The sequence below is a fragment of the Thalassophryne amazonica genome, chromosome 10 (genome assembly GCF_902500255.1).
Source record: "Thalassophryne amazonica chromosome 10, fThaAma1.1, whole genome shotgun sequence".
NCBI lineage: Eukaryota > Metazoa > Chordata > Actinopteri > Batrachoidiformes > Batrachoididae > Thalassophryne > Thalassophryne amazonica.
Window position 1 is genome coordinate 75,595,711 of NC_047112.1, and position 23,006 is coordinate 75,618,716.

Sequence of the window (23,006 nt, forward strand, 5' to 3'; positions counted from 1 at the left end):
TATCAGCAAAAGAGACTTGGTGACCAAGGAAAATGAGGAGGAGGAGGGATAATAAAGACAATTTCTCTTTACACCATATAGACTTGCCAGCATATCACGCAATTCATCAACAGACATACATACATGGATTATTTGGAATATTTGTTTTAGAAAGTTTAGCAAGAGAACTTGAAAACTTGCTAAAACAAATATTCCAAATAATCTGTGTTTGCTACGTTTAATCTGCGTGTAATTTAATAATCGCAAACCGAATTTCAGACTTCTTATATATACGAGGTCTATTAGATAATAAACCGACCCATTTATTTTTTTTTTAACTATATGGATTTGAATGACGTGCGATTACACCAATCATGCTTGAACCCTTGTGCGCATGCGTGAGTTTTTTCACGCGTCGGTGACGTCATTTCCCTGTGGGCAGGCCTTGAGTGAGATGTGGTCCCGCCCTCTCGACATGCGACTCTGCCCGCACGTTCTTTCATTACAAAATGTCCGTTAACAACGGAATGTCCGAATAAACTCCTCATGCCGACTTCTTCTGAAAGTTCTCTGTTCTCTGACGACTTACTGAGTCAACAGAGCCTGAAATGTGGACGTTTTCAACTTGAAACGGCGAGACGCTGCCACCTCAAAGCGCAGATCGCCGTCAGGCGCCGTGGGCCGTCCTTAAGGCGACAATACCAAACCAAAATCTCTCATCAGCCGTTAAATTTTTACTGAAAACCAGCTGAATTTATCAAATGGTGTCCACTCAGTTGTGCCTTACAGTTTTGAAAAAAATTTGATCAAACAAAGCAGCAGTCTCTGAGCCATTCCTAAACAATGAAAAAAATCGACGACAGGGTGGGCCACTCCTCACTCAAAGACTGCCCACAGGCGAATGACGTAACCGACAGGCGTGAAAAAACTCTTGCATGCCCACGAGGGTTCAAGCATGTCTGATGTAATCACACGTGATTCAAATCCATATGGTTTTTGAAAAAAATAATAAGGTCGGATACTTTTCTAATAGACCTCGTATTACTCTGGAAAAAAGAGGGCAAACAGTGTGGTAAAGGACAATAAGCAGGACATTAAAGAGCAAACTTCACTTTCCCCCAGAATGACATGAACAGGAAACAATAGCTCACACAACCTGAGTTTCTGGAATGTTTACATAAAACAAACACAATAACAATGTCTATAAACCCAGAGAATATATTCACGAGAGTTTTAGGCACCATATACAAAGAGTTTAATGCTGTTGTCCGTGTGCAGTGGTTAAATTGCAGCCTGATCAGAGTGTCTCAGTGCATTTCTCCTATTGTGAAACTTTACCCATAATGCACTGCAGCATGCATATCCAAACACTAAAACCTTCAAAATTAGTGCATTACTTTAAAACTAAAACATATAGGTGATATTTTCACTTTTTAAAATGCCAGATGTGACATTAATTTAAATAACTTGTCTGGAATTAGTTGGTTAAAATTTTAACTATAAGTTAAAACTGTATGCCTGTTGATGACTTGCGTGATATGCCAGCGAGTTTGTATGGTGTAAACAGAAATGACATTTTTTCCCCTCCCCTCTGCCTGCAGAGGATAGAGCTGTATAACAGGCATGTCCTAAAATGTTTGATTCCAGACTTCACTAATGTTTTTAACTGTTAAGCTTTTTTCACTCTACCGGCAAAAATATATTAGTGGTCTAAAAATTATCGGACCTAAATTTGGTCTGCTGGTGGTTTTCAAAGTTATCTGAAAAGCTAATCCAATAACGAAAACATTAGCTTTGATAATTAGCAGTTAGGGGACTACCAGAACTGTGCCCACCACTGCCAGGACTCTTCTTACAGCTGGCTTCCTGCCTAAACTCAGTGATCAGGGGAGAAGGACCTGAGTTAGAGAGGTGACCAAGAACCCAATGGTCATTCTGTCGGAGCTCCAGCATTTAGGCCTGCATGGTAGAGTAGCCAGACGGAAGCCACTCCTTAGTAAAAGGCACATGGCAGCCCACCTGTAGTTCAACAAAAGGCACCTGAAGGACTCTCAGACCATGAGAAACAAAATTCTCTCGTCTAAAGAGACAAAGATTGAACTCTTTGAATGCCAGTCGTCATGTTTGGATGAAACCAGGCGCCATCCCTACAGTGATGCATGGTGGTGGCAGCATCATGCTGTGGGGATGTTTTTCAGCAGCAGGAACTGGGAGACTAGTCAGGATTGAGGGAAAGATGAATGCAGCAATGTACAGAGACATCCTGGATGAAAACCTGCTCCAGAGCGCTCTTGACCTCAGACTGGGGTGACGGTTCATCTTGCAGCAGGACAATGACCCTAAGCACACAGCCAAGATATCAAAGGAGTGGCTTCAGGACAACTCTGTGAATGTTCTTGAGTGGCCCAGCCAGGGCCCAGAACTGAATCCGATTGAACATCTCTGGAGAGATCTGAAAATGGCTGTGCACCGACGCTTCCCATCCAACCTGATGGAGCTTGAGAGGTGCTGCAAAGAGGAATGGACAAAACTGCCCAAATATAGGTGCACCAAGCTTGTGGGATCATATTCAAGAAGACGTGAGACTGTAATTGCTGCCAAAGGTGCATCAACAAAATATAGAGTAAAGGGCGTGAATACTTATGTACACGTGACTTCTTAGGTTTTTTTTTATTTTTAATAAATTTGCAAAAAAAAAAAATCATGTTGTCATTATAGGATGTTGTGAGTATGTGAGTAGACTTTTGAGGGAAACAATGAATTTACTCCTTTTGCTGTAACACAACAGGCTGTAACATAACAAAATATGGAAAAAGTGAAGCACTGTGAATACTTTCCGGATGCACTGTATATACTGTATATTTGGTAACAGACTCTCCAAATTGATTTGAGATGTTTACACAGATTCATACATATATAATATTTATTTGTTTGTTTATTTCCCTTGGTGTCAGCTCATAAAATATTTTACTGGAGCAAGACATCTGCATAATTCAATAATTTGGAGTAAACAAGAGCAGCACGGGAACAGTTCTGAACAGCTGACAGATGAACCTCTTCACTGCACCAACAGCGTTCTTAGCACATTTACATGAGTAAATGATGTCTTTCTACTTGGTAACAGTACATCAAAATGCCAGTTTGTTTGTTACTTGTGTCATTTGTACACAATATCCTCAAGCCTGTTGATTTAAAAATGATTAAATTTTACAATAATTGATTTAGATGGACTGTAATCATGTTTGATAAGATTTTGCTAATGAAAAATATTCCATATGGCATTCTGTGAATCTCATCAACAACAGATTTGCTTCCTGAAATTTTCAAGATTGCAAAGGCATAGAGGTTGAATTGCAATAGTTGTAACTGGGGGAAATCTGGCTGATTTTTTTTTGTTACAGCCCATCAGCCAGAAGGAGTCCAGGCTGCAGAAGCACATGCTTTGTTTGAGACCACAAACCCGGCGGTGAAGGCCATCTCCTTTGTGACTGAAACCCATCATAGGGCCCCATATTCCAAGGCTTCCACCTGGACTGGATTTGTCAACAAAGCATCGGTTCCCTCCACTGTGCAAAGTGAAAACTCCTCTGAGATCTCTGAAGAACACGTAACCATGCATTTGAGACCAGATGAGAATTCTCAGGGTTGGGGTGAAGCTCTGGACATATCGAGAAGCAGTCAGCCCATCCTGGAGGAATCTACTGATGCTCACATTAATGAAAGCCTTGGCATATATGATCAGGAGGCCCTGGAAAACCATGGAGGCTCTGCCCATGAGGAAGAGGGTGGACAAGATGTTGGATATTTTGGATCATCTGAGAGGCCATCATTATCATCCACTCCACCTTCCACTACCCAGCCTCAGTCCAGTAATAGTGTGCTGGCTGAGTTTGTTAACACTCTGATGAGGCCTTTCAGGTACTGGACTATAGGCGGACAAGAGGAAGACATACACAGTCCACCTACTATGGGTCAGGACACTTCAGTGCCTGAAGAAAAAGCAACACACAACGAGACACAAGACGAAGGAGCTGGCAGAAAACTGAGTGTACTAAAAACTGGTGGAAACAAGGGAAGTGTGGACAATGCTATTATAGACAACAAGAGTGGTGTTTCTTTCTTCAGGGCTTCTACCAGTGGACTGCAGAGTCCAGAAGAAGGTCTATCCGAGAGAGAGAAAGAGGTCATACCCTTAATTCGATTAGTGCCTTCAGTGCAAAACACAGGGAAACGGGATGCCGCTACCAGACAAGAACAGGCTCCTAGCACATCATCCACTGATAACGGTAAGAACTTCCTCAGTGTTACTGCTACCTGCTCTTAGACTGTTGAAGATTACTCAAAAACTGATTGTGATTCACAAAAATAGATGAAAGGGAAATTACCTGATAGGTCATGATAATACAACAATTTTGATGAATCTTTGTTTCAGATAAATAAATAAGTAAATTCCATGCAAAAACTGGAGCCGATCTGGATGAACTGGCTAAGAGTCCCTTCACACATAGTGTGAATTTGGTCAAATTGCGCATTAAGTGCGCATGAAGCAGGAATTGTATGCAAACCGTGTAATTTCGTAGCTGCTTCCAATGCTTCATGTACCTGTTGCTACAACTATTTGTGCACACCAGCGGCTGACAGACAGAGTGTACACTGTGCGAGTCCATCACACCCTCTCGCGACAGGTGTCGGCCAAATTCCAGGTGACACATATGAACATCTAACACCACACGCATGGCACTTAGAAAATATGTGGCCATTCACATTCTTGGCACGAGAACAGTCTGCAGACAATCACTGTCATGCTGGCAGTGAAATTTGTCTAAGTGCCCGAACGAGTGTGGCTTTGGTCTGTGTGCTAAAAACTGACAGAAGGTGTGGCCACCCACTGAAGCAACTGTGGAGATCTGTCATTCTGGACATCCCAGCTGGATAGTACTATGTTTGGACAGACATGGACTAACAACTGGCCACTGTGATGCGGGTGTGTCTGTTTTCTGTTATCAAGTGGACATAAATGAAAACATATATCACTGTGGTGATGGGCTGTAGCGAGCGTGCATGCACATACGGTGCGCACATGGACAGGCTGCCCCCAGGTTGAAACGGACCGTCAGATCATAACAGGCAGCAGGCGATCTGACACATCACCCCCTCAAGCTCTGTTCCACAGGACGCAGTATCCTGCGGCATGCCGTACCACAAGACACGTGTGTTGGTAGGACATGCATCAGCAGATGTGGACATGAATGAGACAAGTGAACTGCTTCTCATTCATGTCATTTCATGACTGTGCATGAGTGACCATGGGTCATCTACAGAGGAACAGATGGATCATATTTGTATTGCCCGCTTTTCAGCAGCTGCTGGGAAAAGCTGCTGTGTTTCCACGTGCACTGAATCATCGCAGCATATATTTTTCTTATTTTTATTTATTGTTTTCTTCACAGCAGCTGCACGATGTGTAGCAACACCGTGCAGCTGGTGGCACTGTGTTCCCGCATGCACGAACCATCACACCAGCATCGTGCACGCCTGCCCGTTGGCATGATATTTTGTGGTGCGTATAATTGAACTGTTTCATGTTGTTTCACTGTATTCAACCAAACTTTGCACTATGTGTGAAGGGGCCCTTAAGTTGGGCCTTCTTACAAGTTAAGCTTTCTTATGCCTTCTTGGATTTTTACTTCCTGCATTAGTAGTGGTGTAGGGCCTTATAGCAAAAATGTGGCTGGGTGGGTTCATCCATCCCAGCCAGCTTGTGCAACCAATAGTTCAAATATAATAAATGCCATCATCCTGTAACTCCCCAAACTAAACTCACGTCAGTGCATGTTGAGAAACTTACTGAACTGTACACCTGCGATCCATGTGAACTCAACCAGAACTTTTTGTAGCACCATTAGCATGGTTTTATTTGTGCCATTCTTGCAAGTGTCTGCAATATAATTACAGAGGGTCACTTTGCAACTGTTTCAAGTTCTGTTGCAACGGGTTCAAGGTTGGCTGATGCAATCGTATGTGATTCAAATCCATATAGTTTTTGAAAAAAATAAAAAGGTACGTTAGTTTATTGCCAGACCTCGTATATTCTAAATCCTCATGACATGGGGATCAAACTGGTACCATTTTTTTTTTTTTATGTTGAACTGAAAATTACCCCCAAAATAGCCATTTATGTAAGACCATACAGTGTTGTACCATGTGTGATAAACTCCCAAACTATAATATGTAGCCCTAAAAACTAGATATATTCTGAATCATGACATGGGGAACAAACTGGTTCAATCTTTTTAAAAGTTGAACTGAAAATTACCCCCAAAATAGGCATTTATGTAAGACCATACAGTGTTGTACCATGTGCTTTTCATGCTGCCACTTCTGTCTGTCTTTCTGTCTGTCTGGGATAATCTCCCAAACTATAATATGTAGCCCTAAAAACTATATATATTCTGAATCCTCATGACATGGGGAACAAACTGGTACCATTTTTTAAAAGGTATTACTGAAAATTACCCCCAAAATAGCAGGCTGTGGGTATGACTAGGCAGATTCAAATTTCCAGCCCTGTATATGTGTTGGCCAACTCTGTTTATGTAATCCCTTTCTACAGCACACTCAGCACAGCACAGCCACAGCACAACATCCTTAGGCTGAGGCTGTGGGTATGACCAGGCAGATTCAAATTTCCAGCCCTGTATATGTGTTGGCCATCTCTCTTTATTTAATCCCTTTCTTCAGCTACTTTATGTTCTCAACTGTTAAACACCTGACTGTCCTGTACAACTCAGTTTGCCTTCCTGTCTGAATACATTCATTTTATGTTTGCAAAATTACAATGTAAAAACAGTGAAATACACCACTACCTCAATTTTGATTCATTGATATTTACATTTACTGTTACTTACCTTTTGTGTGTAATTTTGTTATAAATTTGATTGCAAAACAAAGTCTGCATGAAGGACTTCACATATGTTTGTCTTTTAACCAAGTATTTCTGCTTAGTTTAGGGAGTCCACCTCTTATAGTTTTGCTGGACAAACTTATAAACTTTATAAGACATCAGCATTACAAAAACAAATGTTGGGCAATTACTTTGATTAAAATGATTGGCATTTGGCTTATATCTAAAACAGGTTAACCCAGGCAGCGCCGGGTACCCCAGCTAGTGTGTGTATATATAATATATATACATATATATATATATATGTGTGTGTGTGTGTGTGTGTGTGTGTGTGTGTATTTAATCCAACTCTCAATCAAAGTTTATTTATATAGCCCTTTCCACCGCTCAGAGGGTGACCAAAGTGTTTCATAGTCAGATAAAACATAGAGAATAACTTAAGACAATAAGTAAATTTAAAACAGATACATCCCAAATATTTGCAGATAAGAACTGAATAAAAGGTCAGAGCACTGCTGACTGTGCAAAAACCATTCTAAAAATGAAGGCTTTTCATTTAGATTTAAAAAGACCCAGGTCAGTGGTGGTGCCGATCTTGTGGGGAGAGCGCCCCCCCCCCCCCCCCCCCATCAAAGTAACTGAAATAGAAGAAAATTGTACAATTGTATAGGTGACAATCACATAAAAAAAATCAATTGAATAACCGTTCAGACAGTGTATCAGCAAATGCACCCCTGGGGTTTGTTTTGACCCCAGGTGTAAAAAAAAGCACATGAAATGAAATGATTAATTTGTCGTGAGATTTGATGCCACTAACTGAAGGGAGAAACATGGCACACACTATGTGGGCAAATATGGAATGAAATACACAACATAATGGGGATATAAAACCCCCCGTTGCAGGGGTCACAGTTGTTCTTGGTGGGTGCTGTTGGTGTACATCCTATGGTCCCTGTGGGGCATTAGCCCACCCTCTCTGTGTCTGATGTTTGGGCTGGGGGTTCTGTGTCCTATCTCACATGTTCGTGGGGCTACCTTGCACACATTTTGTGGGTCATTGGATATGCCCTCTCATTGGGCAGCTGCTGTGTGGTTGCATCTCGCCTCCTGGTAGCATGAGATATCCTATCACCTTGTGAGTCCCCACCCAATAGGGCAAGGTCATTCTTTGCCCTTTTGAACTTACTGCCAAGAACCAATTAAAATAAGAAGAGTACTCATTAGAATTACATACTTCAGCCAAAGTCCTAAAGGCCTCAATTATCACTATTAATAAAATACACATTAGTTTTTCCTGGCTGCACCAACTGCTGTGGATCAGTTTGAAAATTTAAAAGCTTGTATTCAAAGATATTAGTGTTTATTTATTTTTGAGTTATTGACACAAAATGGCTGGGATGGACTAACCAAACTACTGAGCTACATTTTTTTTTTTTTTTTGCTGTACCAGCCTGATGCTGTCATCAGTGCAGGAAAAAAATATGGTGTATTTACTGTACATGTGGCTGCTAAATAAAGCATTAGTTTTTAAAGAGTTTCCATCAATAATTCCAATTTTATTTCCCTTTGCCTGGAGTATTTCACAAAAAAAGCTGAGGCCATCTGGAAGTATCACTTCAAACTTAATTAAACAATAACTGCAGGCAAACAAAATGTGCATATCAAATATAATTTCTGCTGGATGTTGGCTTGGAGACTGTGTTCTGTCTGATATTATATTATATATAGTTTGATGCTATAATAGGTCTTCTTGCTGATGTGTTGTTTGTCTACAACAATGGAATCCTTTTTTATAAATTAATTTTAAAACTCACAGAGGTGTTGGAAAAATTGACCAGTACTGGCTCTGTAAAATAAATGAAACAGATGGGAGACAGTCTGAGCAGATGTGAAGATTAAAGTGTCTATGCAGAGGAACAGAGTGCATGTTCACTACGTATGTGTGCATGTGTGTATGTGCATGCACGCTGCATGTGTGAGCCTATGAAGCGTAATAAATGTGAACTTGGTGTGTGCAGAGGACCTGGAGGTCCTGTCACACAGATCCCACCCACATCTGGATGAGTTACCCTCGGGACCTGTGTGCTGCAGTATTCGGCACCTGATAGAAAAGGTCATCAGATCACCGCTTTGAGCTCATGTCTTCATGAATGCACCACAGAAGGAAAAAAAAAACAAAAAGTTCACTCTTGGAATTTATATCTACAGGAACAACACTATCTTAAAGGTTACAGGAACGGCTTTGAAACAAGTTGCCAAACATGAGCTTCAGGAGAATGTGAGAGAATGAATGTGTGAATGTATGCAACAAAATGAAAGTGAAGCACAGCCTCAGGTCTCTAACAGCACAAGTTTTCATTATAGAAGAAATATAAATTCACTCCTGAGCTCTGCGTACTGCAGTGGTCAGTGTAAATACTTACTCCTCCTCCAGAATTGGCACTTTAATAAAAACAGATTTTGTGGTTTGTTTCTGTGCATTAAAGTGAAATATTAGTATCAGTTGCTCTCACTTCAGAGTTGTAAACATTTGTTTGTTTGTTTATTAAACCTAATAGCTACGGGAAGGAAGGCTGATATTTCACCAAATAATTAATATTTTTTACTGTGCTCTTGGTAGAAATCTAATTTGATTTTTATCCATCCATTTACATAACATACTCTATGACCCACTCATGCTGTTTGCGCTAATGAATTCTGAGAACGTTGATGCCTGTAGTCAATCCAGTTGTTTTTGGTTTGCGAGATATGATGGTGATCTAGCTTGCATTTACGAAAACTTATACCTGTAATTTTGATTAATCCAAGCCATTTCATGCAGACTTTGACTATGTGGGTGATGCTGTGGTTTTTGTGGAATCAGTGGGATTGGAGGTCTTGAGAAGTTGAGTGGGGATCAGGATGAACATTCAGGCTCTTAAGGACTTGCTGATGCCAGACATCAGAAGTGTATCTGTCTGTGTTGAAAGGGTTGAACTTGTAGAGTTACATATCTTGAACGTGATGTACATGTCTCTGGGATCTTTGGTCTGGGAAGCGACACCTGGTAAAAGCTAATGCAGTTATGAGGTCACTGGAGAGACAGGTGATGCCGATACCTTTTAAGGAGAACGAAGGTACAAGTCTTTAGGGTCCTGGGGCTTCCTTTCTTAGTGTATGGTGGGAGACTTGGACTGTAACCAGTGATGTAAGGCAACAAAATAGATGTCTTTGGCAGATTTACTTAGGGAGATTTAGAAGAAGAAGAAGAGCCTTTATTGTCATTTTACATGTACAATGAAATTTGTCCTCTGCATTTAACCCATCCTAATTTCAGTTAGACACAATCCAGCCACTAGGAGCAGTGGGCAGCCACAGTCCGGTGCCTGGGGTCCAACCCTAGATGTAGAGACACTGCAGTGGTCTAGGGCAGATAAAGGAGTAGACCCTAAATAAGATAAGGCATCCTACTTGTACTGTGAGGGAAACTCCGCTATGAGATTATGGCCAAGTGGTACGCTTGTTTGTACATAATCCACATTTCAGGTGCTTCAGCATTGAGGTTTCCAGCAAACGGAAAACGCAAAGGTGATGTCTGCATCCCTTCTGGCAGCAACAGATAGATGGCTACTTTCTCTCATGTTCCTGGTGTTTTATTTTGATGTCTGGGATTTGATCTCTTAATTTTATCTCCTACATGTTATATTTTGGCATTATCTTGTTCTATGTAATTTACTGTACTTTCACTGTGTATCCAGCCATGTTGATTGTGTTGACATCATACCACATACTCCAACTTGAACTCCTGATATGGAATTCCATCTGGAAGTCACATTTTATTGTGTTTTGTTGTTGTTGTTGTTGTTGTGTTGTTTTGTTTTTGGAAATCCCGATTTCTAAGTCATAATCAAACAGGATGTGATGTCAGCACAAGTCATATCTGCATTGAAAAGAAATTTAACTTTGATGTACCCTCTGAGATCACTTAAATCTGTACACGACCTGCAACATCTATAATAATGGAGTAGACATCCCATATGTTTTGCCACTGTAATGTTGGCACACTTACATAGACAGTTTTTCCACCTCATCATCTCCTACCAGATTATTCTCCCTTAAACAGGCCATTTGAACATCCGGCAGGTCAAAAAAGGAGAAAAACAACTTCTTACTGTGTAAATTGGACAAGTGTGGGGTAGGTGTCTTAAGTGCACTTGTTTCCTATGTGGAAGGTTCTCACTTCAAACCCACCCCTGCTCTTTCTCCAGTATGGAGTTGTGTCAGGAAGGGCATCAGGCATATACAGTAACTTGTGCCAAATCAACATGCAGATCCATTTGGGCTGTTGGAACAAGGAAGATGCTGAAGGGACTTACTAAATAAGCCAAGTAACAACCAGATTAACTTAAAACAGTAACAGTCTAATAACAATTCTTTCTCCTTTCAGTCAGCCTTTGTTTTAGATTGATTAAAGGGACATGATGTCTGTAATTTCACACAGACCAATAATGATTAAAATATCAACTAAAAGGTTTTACACAAAGATAAACAACCAGGTTTCGAGATTTGATCATTTTGTTTATATCGGAATTCCAAAAGATCTCCTTTGGAACCTGGAGCCCACATTGCTTTTCTTTATTAATTCTCTCACCTATTATTGGTGTATTTATGTTGTGTTTCTACTATTGATGTTCTGTTTATCTGCAGTTGTAATGGGCCTTTCACACTGAACGCGTCGGAAGCATCAGAGACGTCAGGAATCGGTCTAAAAAGCGTTATGTTCAATGAGACACGTTGCTTTTTAGAGGCGCCAGAAGCATCATGTCAAAAGCTGAGCTAAAGCGATGCTTCTGACAGGAGCGCGCATTGCCGCTTGTCGGCAGGCTGACGCGGTCAAAGTTCAACCCAGTCCAACTTTCGACGCTCTGAGCTGTGACGTAGCTTTGCGCTGTCCAATAGGAACAACGTGTCGGGCCAAAACACGGAAGACTAGTGGCAGAAACCACTGATCTCTACAAAATAGAAACGTGTCACAGGACTGCTCACTTATAGAGCAGTTTTCTGAAGAAAAATCCTTGGAAATGTTTTTTTTTTTTTGTTTACCTCAGAGGTAGGGGTGGTGGCCAAGTGGTTAATGCACTTGGTTTCAGTGCAGTAGGTTCCCGGTTCGAATCCCACCCCTACCACATTTCTCCATGTAATGTGGAGTTGCGTCAGGAAGGGCATCCGGCGTAAAATTTGTGCCAATTCAACATGCAGATCCACCTTGGATTTGCTGTGGCGACCCCAAGTACAAAACAAGGGAGCAGGCGAAGGGACTTGCTTCTTGTTGTTTACCTCAAAATTTCTGATGACTGTTAAAAAAAAGTTTAGAACACTTGTAATTAAAATAGCTAAATAAATCAATAAATGATTCTTTAGAAACCTTTCATCTGTAAATTAAAACCACCTGTTATTTCAGATTAGATCATTTCTTGTTTAACATAAGGAACCTCGGACATTTATTTTTAGACAAATAAAATAACATGAAAATTTGTACATTTTTAAGTCTGGTAGATTATTTATATCTCATTTCAATCAGAAAAAGACACTGTAAATAAATACAAATGTTTATTATAAATGCAACAGGAAATAATTTAACAATGACTGCAGTGTGATTGTAAAGTAAGATTTCTGTGACATAAACCTCATGATGAATTTTTTTTTATATAGTCATTTCAACTTGTAATTACATCAAAATATGTAACTGCCTTTAATGTTGTTATCAGGACAGAGTTATTTCTAAAATATGAATTTGAGCACAATAAGTGGAGAGCTTCTACCTGTGCAAATGTCTTTGGACTTTGATTCGTGGACATTTTTAATGATCCATTCATTTATTGTTAAAATATAAAATGAAACAGCTTTTTAAAAAATAATAAAATAGTTGCTGTTTAAAGAGCCTTTTATATAGAAGCAGGTGATGTTATGCTGGATTCTCTGGACCAGGTGAAGATCTCTTCTGCAGCTTTGAACTCTGGTGGTGTTGCTGAAGACACCACCAGAGTTCAAAGCTGCAACATGGTCTCATGGTCTTCATGGTCTTCAGCTCATCCATGGAAGTTTTTGAAGTGCATCTGTATTTAGGTTGTCTGCACAGCAAATGTTCCTGATTGGGACAAATAAAAATATTTCTTAAAATATAAAGAAACACTAAACAGTTTATATATATAAAAAAAAAGAAAAAAAAAGAGGGAAAAAAATGATGGAAAAAACACCCCCCAAAAAAAAAAAAGTTATTTAAAGTTGAGGTTTTGTGGTCTCCAAAAAAGCTGTACCTTTATTTGGAAAGCTGGAAAGCTTTGGAAAGCTTTGCCACATCAGTCTGACGCTTTCAGTGTGAAAGGCCCATAACTGATCTGAAAGTATTGTATGTATAGCATTGGATAAATATAAAGATAATGTAAAAATGGCTGAGACACTGTGATTTTTACCTTCATATCCACAAATGGCATTTGAAATTTCACTGAAATGAAATGTCTTGGGTCAGTTCTGGTGACCAGACCGGCCCCATCAGACCCATACTTTTACTCTCTGACAGTCAAATGAATGCTAAAAGTAAAGCTGACTGGATTTTCTCTTCTGGTAATTTGCCAACATTATTAATATAAAAACTCACCACTGTGCTACCTGAAATTCAATAGTACCCCCAAGGTGTTAATGAGAGTCTTAGCTTTAGTCTGCATGCATTATTCACAGCCATATCCAATTAAAGTGGAGGTTGGGCTGGAGTTCCTTCATCTCTCCCAATTAGGCCCCGGCTCTCAGAATGCAGGCGATAATGATCACCCCAGTGAGGATGAGCAGCACAAGAGGGGGATGAGTAAACTCAGATGGAAGGAAGAAAAGGGAAGATGGAGAAGTGGAATCATGAAGGTTTCCTTCTTTAATGTTAGCGTGACAGAAAGCTGCCCATTTGGTGCCTCTTCCAGCAGCAATGAGCTGAATTAAATCTGTTAGTGAGCTTCAAATGCTTCACTTGGATCTCAGTGTTTCCTGTAAGTAATGGTGTCATTTTGGCTCTTTGATTGAGCTGGATGGGAAGATGTCCACTGCAGACAGTACAGTCCTGGTGAGCATTTTTCATTCATTCAAAAAAAAAAAAAAAAAAATAAAATAAAATAGGCCTACCACAAAGATGTATGTTTTTTAATGATAAGATTCACATCCATTTGCATTACATTGCAACAGTCTAATGAACATGAGTCATATTTGCCAGTCAAACATAGATGAAACAGGTAATAATGAGATTTAGGTACTGTGCATTTACTAATAAATCCAATATGTTTATTTATCATAAATAAATCCAGTTTGTTTCAAATTCATAAGGACTGGTTTAGTTTGCAAATTTGCTTCACATTGTTTATGTTAAAATCATTTAATGTAAATGGACAAAAATCTTGTATACAAGGGTGATTCTTTAACTACGGGCACTATTGGCCTTGTAAATGTAATTTCCACCACACCATTGCCTTACAAAATAAAGCGCCTTGGGGCAACTGTTTGTTGTGATTTGGCGCTATATACATGTGCTCTGATGTCACTGTTTATCTCCATAGAAACTACCCAAACAATCTTTCATACAAACTGTTTAAAGGGACATTACAGTGTTGTGGTGGAAATTACGGCAATAGTGTGGGACAACTACATTTTGTTTAAAAAAAAAATCACAACAGTTGTATGACATTGAATACCCCAATTATGTTTTGATTATTTTACTGATATTTTATTCAGAGATATTTTAAAACATTATAAAAAATGTTTCTTTACCATTCATTTTTATCATTGAAGATCAAAAGTCTGGGTGTGGGACAAGCACAAAATGGCAATATTTGCATATAATGATGCTGAAAAAAGGTGAAAAAGTCATCATAGACTACTAGAACAAATTTCTTAAAACACTTTCATTGTAAAGATAACTATAAAAGTGTGAAATTTCCCCTTTTTTCTGTTGTTCATACAATATGATCAAAGGACATACTAAGTGCCCGTAGTCTAAGAATCACCCACAATTAAAACGCATGGATCTAAGTAGTCGGCTATTCTTAAACAGCCTAAAATGAGAAGTATCACTTGCATCGTGAAGGTATGTCAGCGATGACACTGTTTGCACATGGCGCATTTCTCTGGGCACGTTGGTGGTTCTGTGTTGATGAACCCAGTAACTGAAAAAGACCAAGGAACATCAGCATTCCAAACTGGCTGCAGCAGAAAAAATTGATTGACTGTCCTATCTTCCATGTCCATTATATAATCCATTGCTTATATGATCCTTTTGTCCTCGGCTCCAAGATCCGCGAACAGTGATCATTGACGTACTGGACCAGCCTTTTCTCCATTACACAGTGATGTCCAGCAGCACTTTAGGGGTGTGCATCCTTTGATTTGATCAATTCAGCAGTAACATTATAAGTCCCTTTAGCTGTTCCCTTGTTTTTTTAACTTGGGGTGTCCACAGCTGTTGGAGCTGGATTTGAGCAGAGTGTGCCATTTCATGAAAGCATGTCATAATATTTCAGCACTCACTGGAGAGAGGAGGGTGGGAGAAGAACAGGGAGTGCTCAAGATGAAAAAGATTCAAAATTACACAGTGCTGTGCACTCCGCTCCCATAGACTTCTGCTTCTAATTAAAAAGTTTTTAAAAAATCACTAAATGCATAAGTCCAAAAAGCTCAAAAGGGAGTCCTGATGCCTGCAACTTGGCCACTTCCAGGTGCGGCTGTTACTCTCCGATCATCTCCACTATTGTTGTCTCCTCCCCTGCAGCTCGTGCATATGGCCCAGCCTGCTACCCCAACAGTTCTCTCATAAATGAGAGTCCCAGTGAGTGCATTAAAAGGGTTACATGACACCAGCGATGGCTCTGTGTGCACACTGTGCAAAGTTGTCACCTCACCAGCTTACACCACCCAGCGAATATCATGCAATATCAAGCAATTTCCCAGTTGCTGTTTGCAGTCTGTCGCAGTCCAGTGAAATAGTCCAGTGAGATTAGTCTTGAGGACCCCAGCAGTTGGAAAAGGTCAAAAGGATGCCCACGTTTCACCTAGCTGCTACAAATTGATGTCACCTTTTAAGCGGTTTAAGATGGACCAATTGTCTGCCTGGATGGGTGCCACCACACATTTCATAGTGTGGTGGCACCAATGTATTCTACCAGACCTGATCTAAGTTGGCTTAAATATTTTCATGAGCATTGTGGCACCCTTGAATTTTAAATATAGAATGTAAAAGAGGTTAAGAAATTAATTAAAAAAAAAACATTTTATATAATCAGAATAAGTTGTACAATGTTCAACGTTACTGAACAACAACACCAACACAAAATAAAGATGCTTTCATATACAGTTATAAAATTTCAAAAGAAATACTGATGCATTTGACAGTAAATCATCCCTTCCACAGTCAGGCTCTGTTGTGTTGTCATGCCTGCAGTCAGCATAGGTGCTCATGAGATGACTCACACGGCAAAAATAGCTCAGGTGTTTTTTTCATTACATTACATATTTACTGATGGGATAAGGTGACATTGCTATCTTTCGCTCTTGCTCTCAATGTCAGCCTCCACACTCACAATTTAATATCACCATATAATGTCTGCACTGACCTGAGTCTTTTTTTAGCCTATTTACTCTGGTAAAGTGGAGTCAACATGGTGGAACCACTCACAATGGAAAGGCAAAATTTCCATCTAAATACGTTTTATTTTGAGCTGGATATCCTACATACATGCATTTTGGCTTTTGTTTAGCATCTGATTGATAGCCCTTATTTTTTCCACTCTACCGTGTAGTTATGGCTGGTGATGTAACAGACAAATGTCACATAATGCACAGCCTCAGCTCAGCCACAGAATCCTATCAGGCCTGGATCCAGACTGGTTTGGTCAATTTTTTTTACGTATTGTTTGTCATCTGTAAAAAAACCAAAAAACAAATCTTGAATAACTCCGAATAGTGCAGAACGTGTCCCCGCGGTGAACACAGCTTTGGTTTTCATGTCAACCTATAGTCCATAAATTATACAGATTTTTCCAAGTTTCAGAGTCATACGGACTTACAAATAAAGTCGGACATTCAGGGTTTGGTTTGCAGCGGCTCTGTAATCAGCCATTTCTGCAGCGCGACTCCACTTTGAAGCCGTGAACCATTGAAGCAATGCTTCGATTCAATGGCTCGTGGCTCATTGATTCGCTGCTCTTCAGAAGCGGTAAATCCGCTTCTTAACCCCTTGCAAAGCCATTAAAATATCATGAGTCACTTTTGTGTGTATTAAAGTCACTAACTGGGACTCTTATCTTGTTGCTGTCAAGAAACGAGAATCGTCCTCTGTTCCGTTGTCACAGCTCGAAATGCTGAGCGTCTCTCTGCCGAACAGAGTCCGCTCGGAATAACTTCAAAACGAATTGCCGCTTTAAATAAAATGACACCTCTTTCCAAACGTTGTAATACAGACAAGAAACTACAATCGACTAAAACGTTTTTTTCTCCCAAAATGAAACGTGCTGTATTTCTTTACAAATTACATCCTGAAGTGAAGCACAGCAGCTGTTAAGAGCTCAGCTCAGACATGGAAAGACATTCATGCCAATAATACCTGAAAGGAAATGCTTTTGACGAAAACTACAGATGTAGTTTATTCCTATTTATGTCCAGAGATCAAGGTTCCACCATGTAGAGTTTATTATGTCCAAAGTTTAAGGATCCAGTTAACAATTTCATATTTATTTGCTTTAAGACTCAATAAAATGTTCAATTTCAATTGAATCGGCTTATAAAGTGCCAAATCACAACAAAATCTAAATATACTAAAACAAATACATCACAATTGATATGTGTACAGTTGTGATGTATTTGTTTTAGTATATTTAGTCATGGACATGATGAATATTGTTACCTGCTGGACTGTTTCCAATTTTGATTGGCATCAATGGAAAATGTCTTCTGTGAGCTGTCTGTATCTCAATAGTATTAAGAATATATGCAGTCATAGTATATAGAGTCATGTATAATTGAAAGATTTTGGCAATAAATATGATCCTGTTTACAGTCAATTTTTGTTATAGTGGTTTTTTTTTTTTTAGGACATCATATTTATACAAATAAGAAGTGTTCACTATGGTCCATGAAGTATAATAAATATATTAAAAGAAGTGTGACAGTGTATGTTGCACACAAATAAAAAAATGAAGATTATTGAATAACAAGATGTGTACGATTTTTATTTTATCATTGGGCAAAAATGCTTCTGTCAGATTTTCACTCTGGATCCAGCCCTGCCTATGGCCTGTTTTTTAACAGCAGAAACTAAAGTGGCTTGTGTAGAATATGCTAGGCCATTTGGGATTATGTTCTGGTGGACTTTGTGAATGTATTTCCTGCAACATAACTAATGAGGCTGGCACTGTGCACAAAAGGATTGTCTTTAATGTTTGGGTTGTTGTTTTTGGTGTTGGGTCATCAGTGTTGGCCATTTTGTAGTTCAATTATGATATCAATTGAAGTGGCACCTGGCAAGCAGCTCCCTGGCAGCAAGGAAGCACACAAGTGAAAGGATTACTATCTTATTAAAGGATTAATTACCTGCAGTTTGGGGTGGAGGGTGAAATGTGCCAGAAGGCAGTGGTTGCTTTTGCTGCGATGTGACTATGCTTTAACTAAAACTGTAATTTACTCAAGGATTGCTGAGTCACAAAATTTAAAATTATAATTTTTTTGCAGTTATGTGCAAGCAGTTATGTGAGAAGCTATGTGCATGTTTGCACAAGCCACAGAGTAGCTGCAAATTTTTTGACAATTTAAAGCTCCCAAGATGTCAATGTCTTCTACATATCCAAAATATTTAATGCAATCCATGAAAACTGATGGAGTAATTCAAACTAATAAACCCATTAGCACTATCTTAAGATATAACATTTTTTGAGAAGGTAAAGGGGAGGTGATGTCTAGTGGTTAAGTGTTGGGATTCAGACCAGAGGATCCTCGGTTCAAAACCTAGCTATACCAGAAAATCTGTAAAGCCCTTGGGCAAGGCCCTTAAACCCCTAGTTGCTCCCGGTGTCTAGTGAGCACCTTGCATGGCAGCACCCTGATATTGGTGTGTGAGTGTGAATGGGTGAATGCAAGGCATCATTGTAAAGCGCTTTGAGCTTCTGATGCAGATGGAAAAGCACTATATAAATGCAGTCCATTTAAGGTAAAACTTTAATTTTGTTGTTTTGGACTATTTCTGTGACACTTATAACTGAAATTTTTAGTTTTTCAACTTTAAGATTAATAAACAATTTTACAATGTGCTCTTTTATGCATGCCAATATGCAGATTCTCTTGTCATTAAAGAAAACACCCAAATACAATACAGCACTCAATAAAAATAAGTATTTTTTTTCTGATATCACAGAAAATAATTCATTAAGGTGGGTGGATGATTTAAGTACATGAACTTCTCTCGTCATTAAGATGGAGCACAAACCGTGTTCTTTATTTCTGAGAGAAATGTTTTGTTTTGTGATCTTGTAATTTATCTCATTAACCTTTATTATGAATACAGTGAAAGTCAGAGAGAGAGAAAGTCTGCCACTTTATCTGTAATTTACCATCATTTCATTCAGTCGCAGGTGAGTGTGGGTGTTCTTGTGAATCAGGTTTGATAGAATACATTAATTTGACATTAAGTTTGCCTGATAACTTCCCATCTTCAAATTACATCATAGTTACAATCTGTTCTTTAATCCATTACTGAACAACAGAACATGATTGGGATGGGGGGGTGAGAGAAAGAAAGAAAGAAAGAAAGAAAGAAAGAAAGAAAGAAAGAAAGAAAGAAAGAACCATTTTTCAAAGTTCTCTACAAATTTGAAAGCAAAACCTGAATATCAGTGGACCACGTGCATTGAATTTAAGGTAATTTATGTTGAATAATAATGGGAGAACAATCTTTCTCTCCTGTGACATTTCTGGGTGAGGTTGCAAACTTTTTGAAGTACCTTTGTATTACACCATTACTCGGTGACTTGTGATATGTGCAGGCAGAGTGTATGTGTGTTTTGAAGTGGCTGATGTGAGGTGCATTTCACTGTTGGTGTTGTTTGTGCAGTGCTATTCAGTTCTGGGCCCTAGACCTAACTTTTGGTGATCTCAGCATGAAATGGCAGTTACCATCCAAATTAGCTTTATTATGACTTTGTTATATTGGAAGAATTATGGCTTTGGATTCTGATTAGCACTAGTATTCCATCTATGGATTTGGAATAGTCAGACATAAACAAACCTCTGCAGAACATTGTCCAATCCGCTGCCTAATTGTCTCATTTTATTTATAACACGGGTCATTACATAGATTATCATACCAGATTAATGTGTTTAATTATACTCAATTTTGTCACTATGTGCAGTAAAAGTATGTAATTAGCTATTTGGATTATTAATAGGACAATTATGCAGGTCTGCATGGCTTTTATGGAAATGAGCCTCAAACTCATAAACCTTACTGAGGCATAAGGCAACATCAGAGTTACTGAATAATTCACATGCATGTGAATATTTTATGCCTGAACATATTTGCGTATGTTGTCTCTCTCCTAGTAATTTGTTTTGCTGGGTTGTGTTTCATACGCCCCTGCTGTATTGATGTACTTTCCAGACACGTGAGCTGAACTGACGAAAGCCAAGTGATGTTGATATTTGCAACATTAGCCAGGTCTTTTAGAAACGCAGCCGCACGACCGTCATCAAAGTAAATAAATAAAAGCATGCGCTTAGCATGAGTCACACAGACAGAATGAATAACTGATCACATAGAGAGCGTGTGGTTTAAAGCAGTAAGCACATGAGGTACAGTGGTACAGCCACTTTATCTAAATAAACAGCTCTAGATTGGGTTGTCTTGTAGCAAGTCAATTGCTTCTAGTGCTGCAAAGGAGTGTGCACTTTTCCGCATGGTTTCTCAAACCACAGGCTAGTGTGTTTCAGTAGGGGGCCATTTGGGATAAGAGAATCCCCAGGGAATAACAGGAGGAACAGGGAAAAGAAGTGTGAAATTACTTTGAATGCACCTCTCCATTCTTTGTCAGTGTGTGTGTGTCCATAAATTCAAGTAGCTTTAGCAACAGTGAATTATAAAAAAACAAATCAAACCAAAACAAAATCATCCAGCTTTTGCAGTAACATCCTGCCTTCTGCTTCAAATAATTTACATTTTAATATAATTTGGCATGAATATTCATGCACACTTTTAACTGATTGCAGCATCATTTAAGCTGCTCTGGGTCATATTGTTTTGTTTTGTTTTTTTCATGAAATCTCATGAGATCTGGTGGAATCCATCTTCAGCAAATGCAAATCAAAAAAAAAAAGTTTTTTTTTCAAGTTATACTGTATGTATGATTAAACAAATCTACAAGACCTGTTGAGTTCAAGTTCTTTGCTTGTTTGTTTGTTTGGTTATTTGTTTGTTTTCAGATCTTTGTTTGTTTATGTTAATTTGACCATTTATTCAGACTGTAATGTGAAAATATTTGTAAACTATACTCTGCCTGGGCTACATTTGGTTCCAGTCCAAATAGAGATCAATATACTCTATCACAGTGCAAAATCAGCTCTATCACAGTGTAAAATCTACTCTATCATGCCGTGACTTATTCTTAATGGTGTTGAAAAACTTGATTTGACAAGATGATAGAGTTGATTTCACTCTATAATAAAGTGTATTTAACTCTATTTGGATTGGGACCAAATGTTATCCCGTCAGAGTATATTTTACTATGCAAAATTTATTGTTATAACATTCTGACCCTTTTGTTGTTTAAAAAATTTAGAAAATTCACAAAAAAAAATCCTTGGTAATAATTCAACTCTCAACCTTTTCATCATACAGTATGTAGGTCTTGGAGATAAATGAAACTACGTGTGCTTTCAACTACAACTAATCTTAATTTACCCTATGCATGTGATTATCATAACTTCTATAATCCATGTGATTATAAGATTATTCCCTGCAGCAAGCAGACATGTTCAGCAGCTACCAGACAGCTATAATTAGCATGCAGAGCCATAACCGATGTGTTGTGGCAAGCAAAAATGGAGAAGCCTAACAAACGTTTACTAAGCGAAACAAACTTGCTTTTCATGTTGTTCTAGTGCATCAACATTTTCTGAACCTTATTCACTCATTCATTCATTTAGAGCCAAACAAGATTATAGCATTTATGATTCTTGAATTATCATGTTGACAACTTGGAGAATGATGAATTATTTTCTATTCATCTGTTCAGTCACTTTACTGTAGCTGGTACATGGTGAGGCTTTTCCAAAGTCTAGGAAAATTTTAATCTCTTCCTAAATTGTGAAAGTTGCAATTTGACATGTTAAATCATTAACTTTTTATTTGTGTTAAATTTCTGGCACTCACACTGTTTACTGCATTACATATTAAATAAACTACACTCAACAAAAATATAAATGCAACACTTTTGGTTTTGCTCCCATTTTGTATGAGATGAACTCAAAGATCTAAAACTTTTTCCACATACACAATATCACCATTTCCCTCAAATATTGTTCACAAACCAGTCTAAATCTGTGATAGTGAGCACTTCTCCTTTGCTGAGATAATCCATCCCACCTCACAGGTGTGCCATATCAAGATGCTGATTAGACACCATGATTAGTGCACAGGTGTGCCTTAGACTGCCCACAATAAAAGGCCACTCTGAAAGGTGCAGTTTTGTCACACAGCACAATGCCACAGATGTCGCAAGATTTGAGGGAGCGTGCAATTGGGATGCTGACAGCAGGAATGTCAACCAGAGCTGTTGCTCGTATATTGAATGTTCATTTCTCTACCATAAACCGTCTCCAAAGGCGTTTCAGAGAATTTGGCAGTACATCCAACGAGCCTCACAACCGCAGACCACGTGTAACCACACCAGCCCAGGACCTCCACATCCAGCATGTTCACCTCCAAGATCGTCTGAGACCAGCCACTCAGACAGCTGCTGAAACAATCGGTTTGCATAACCAAAGAATTTCTGCACAAACTGTCAGAAACCGTCTCAGGGAAGCTCATCTGCATGCTCGTCGTCCTCATCGGGGTCTCGACCTGACT

General features: G+C 39.0%; 1 protein-coding gene across 1 annotated transcript in view; it reads left to right on the forward strand.

The window, feature by feature from the left end:
- Positions 1-23,006, forward strand: part of ncanb (neurocan b) — a 377,055-nt gene that overhangs the window by 54,383 nt on the left and 299,666 nt on the right. Inside the window, exons 6-7 of the mRNA XM_034179195.1 lie at positions 3,381-3,511; positions 3,545-4,265. Coding sequence (XP_034035086.1) covers positions 3,381-3,511; positions 3,545-4,265 — 852 coding nt within the window. The remainder of the gene's footprint in view (positions 1-3,380; positions 3,512-3,544; positions 4,266-23,006) is intronic.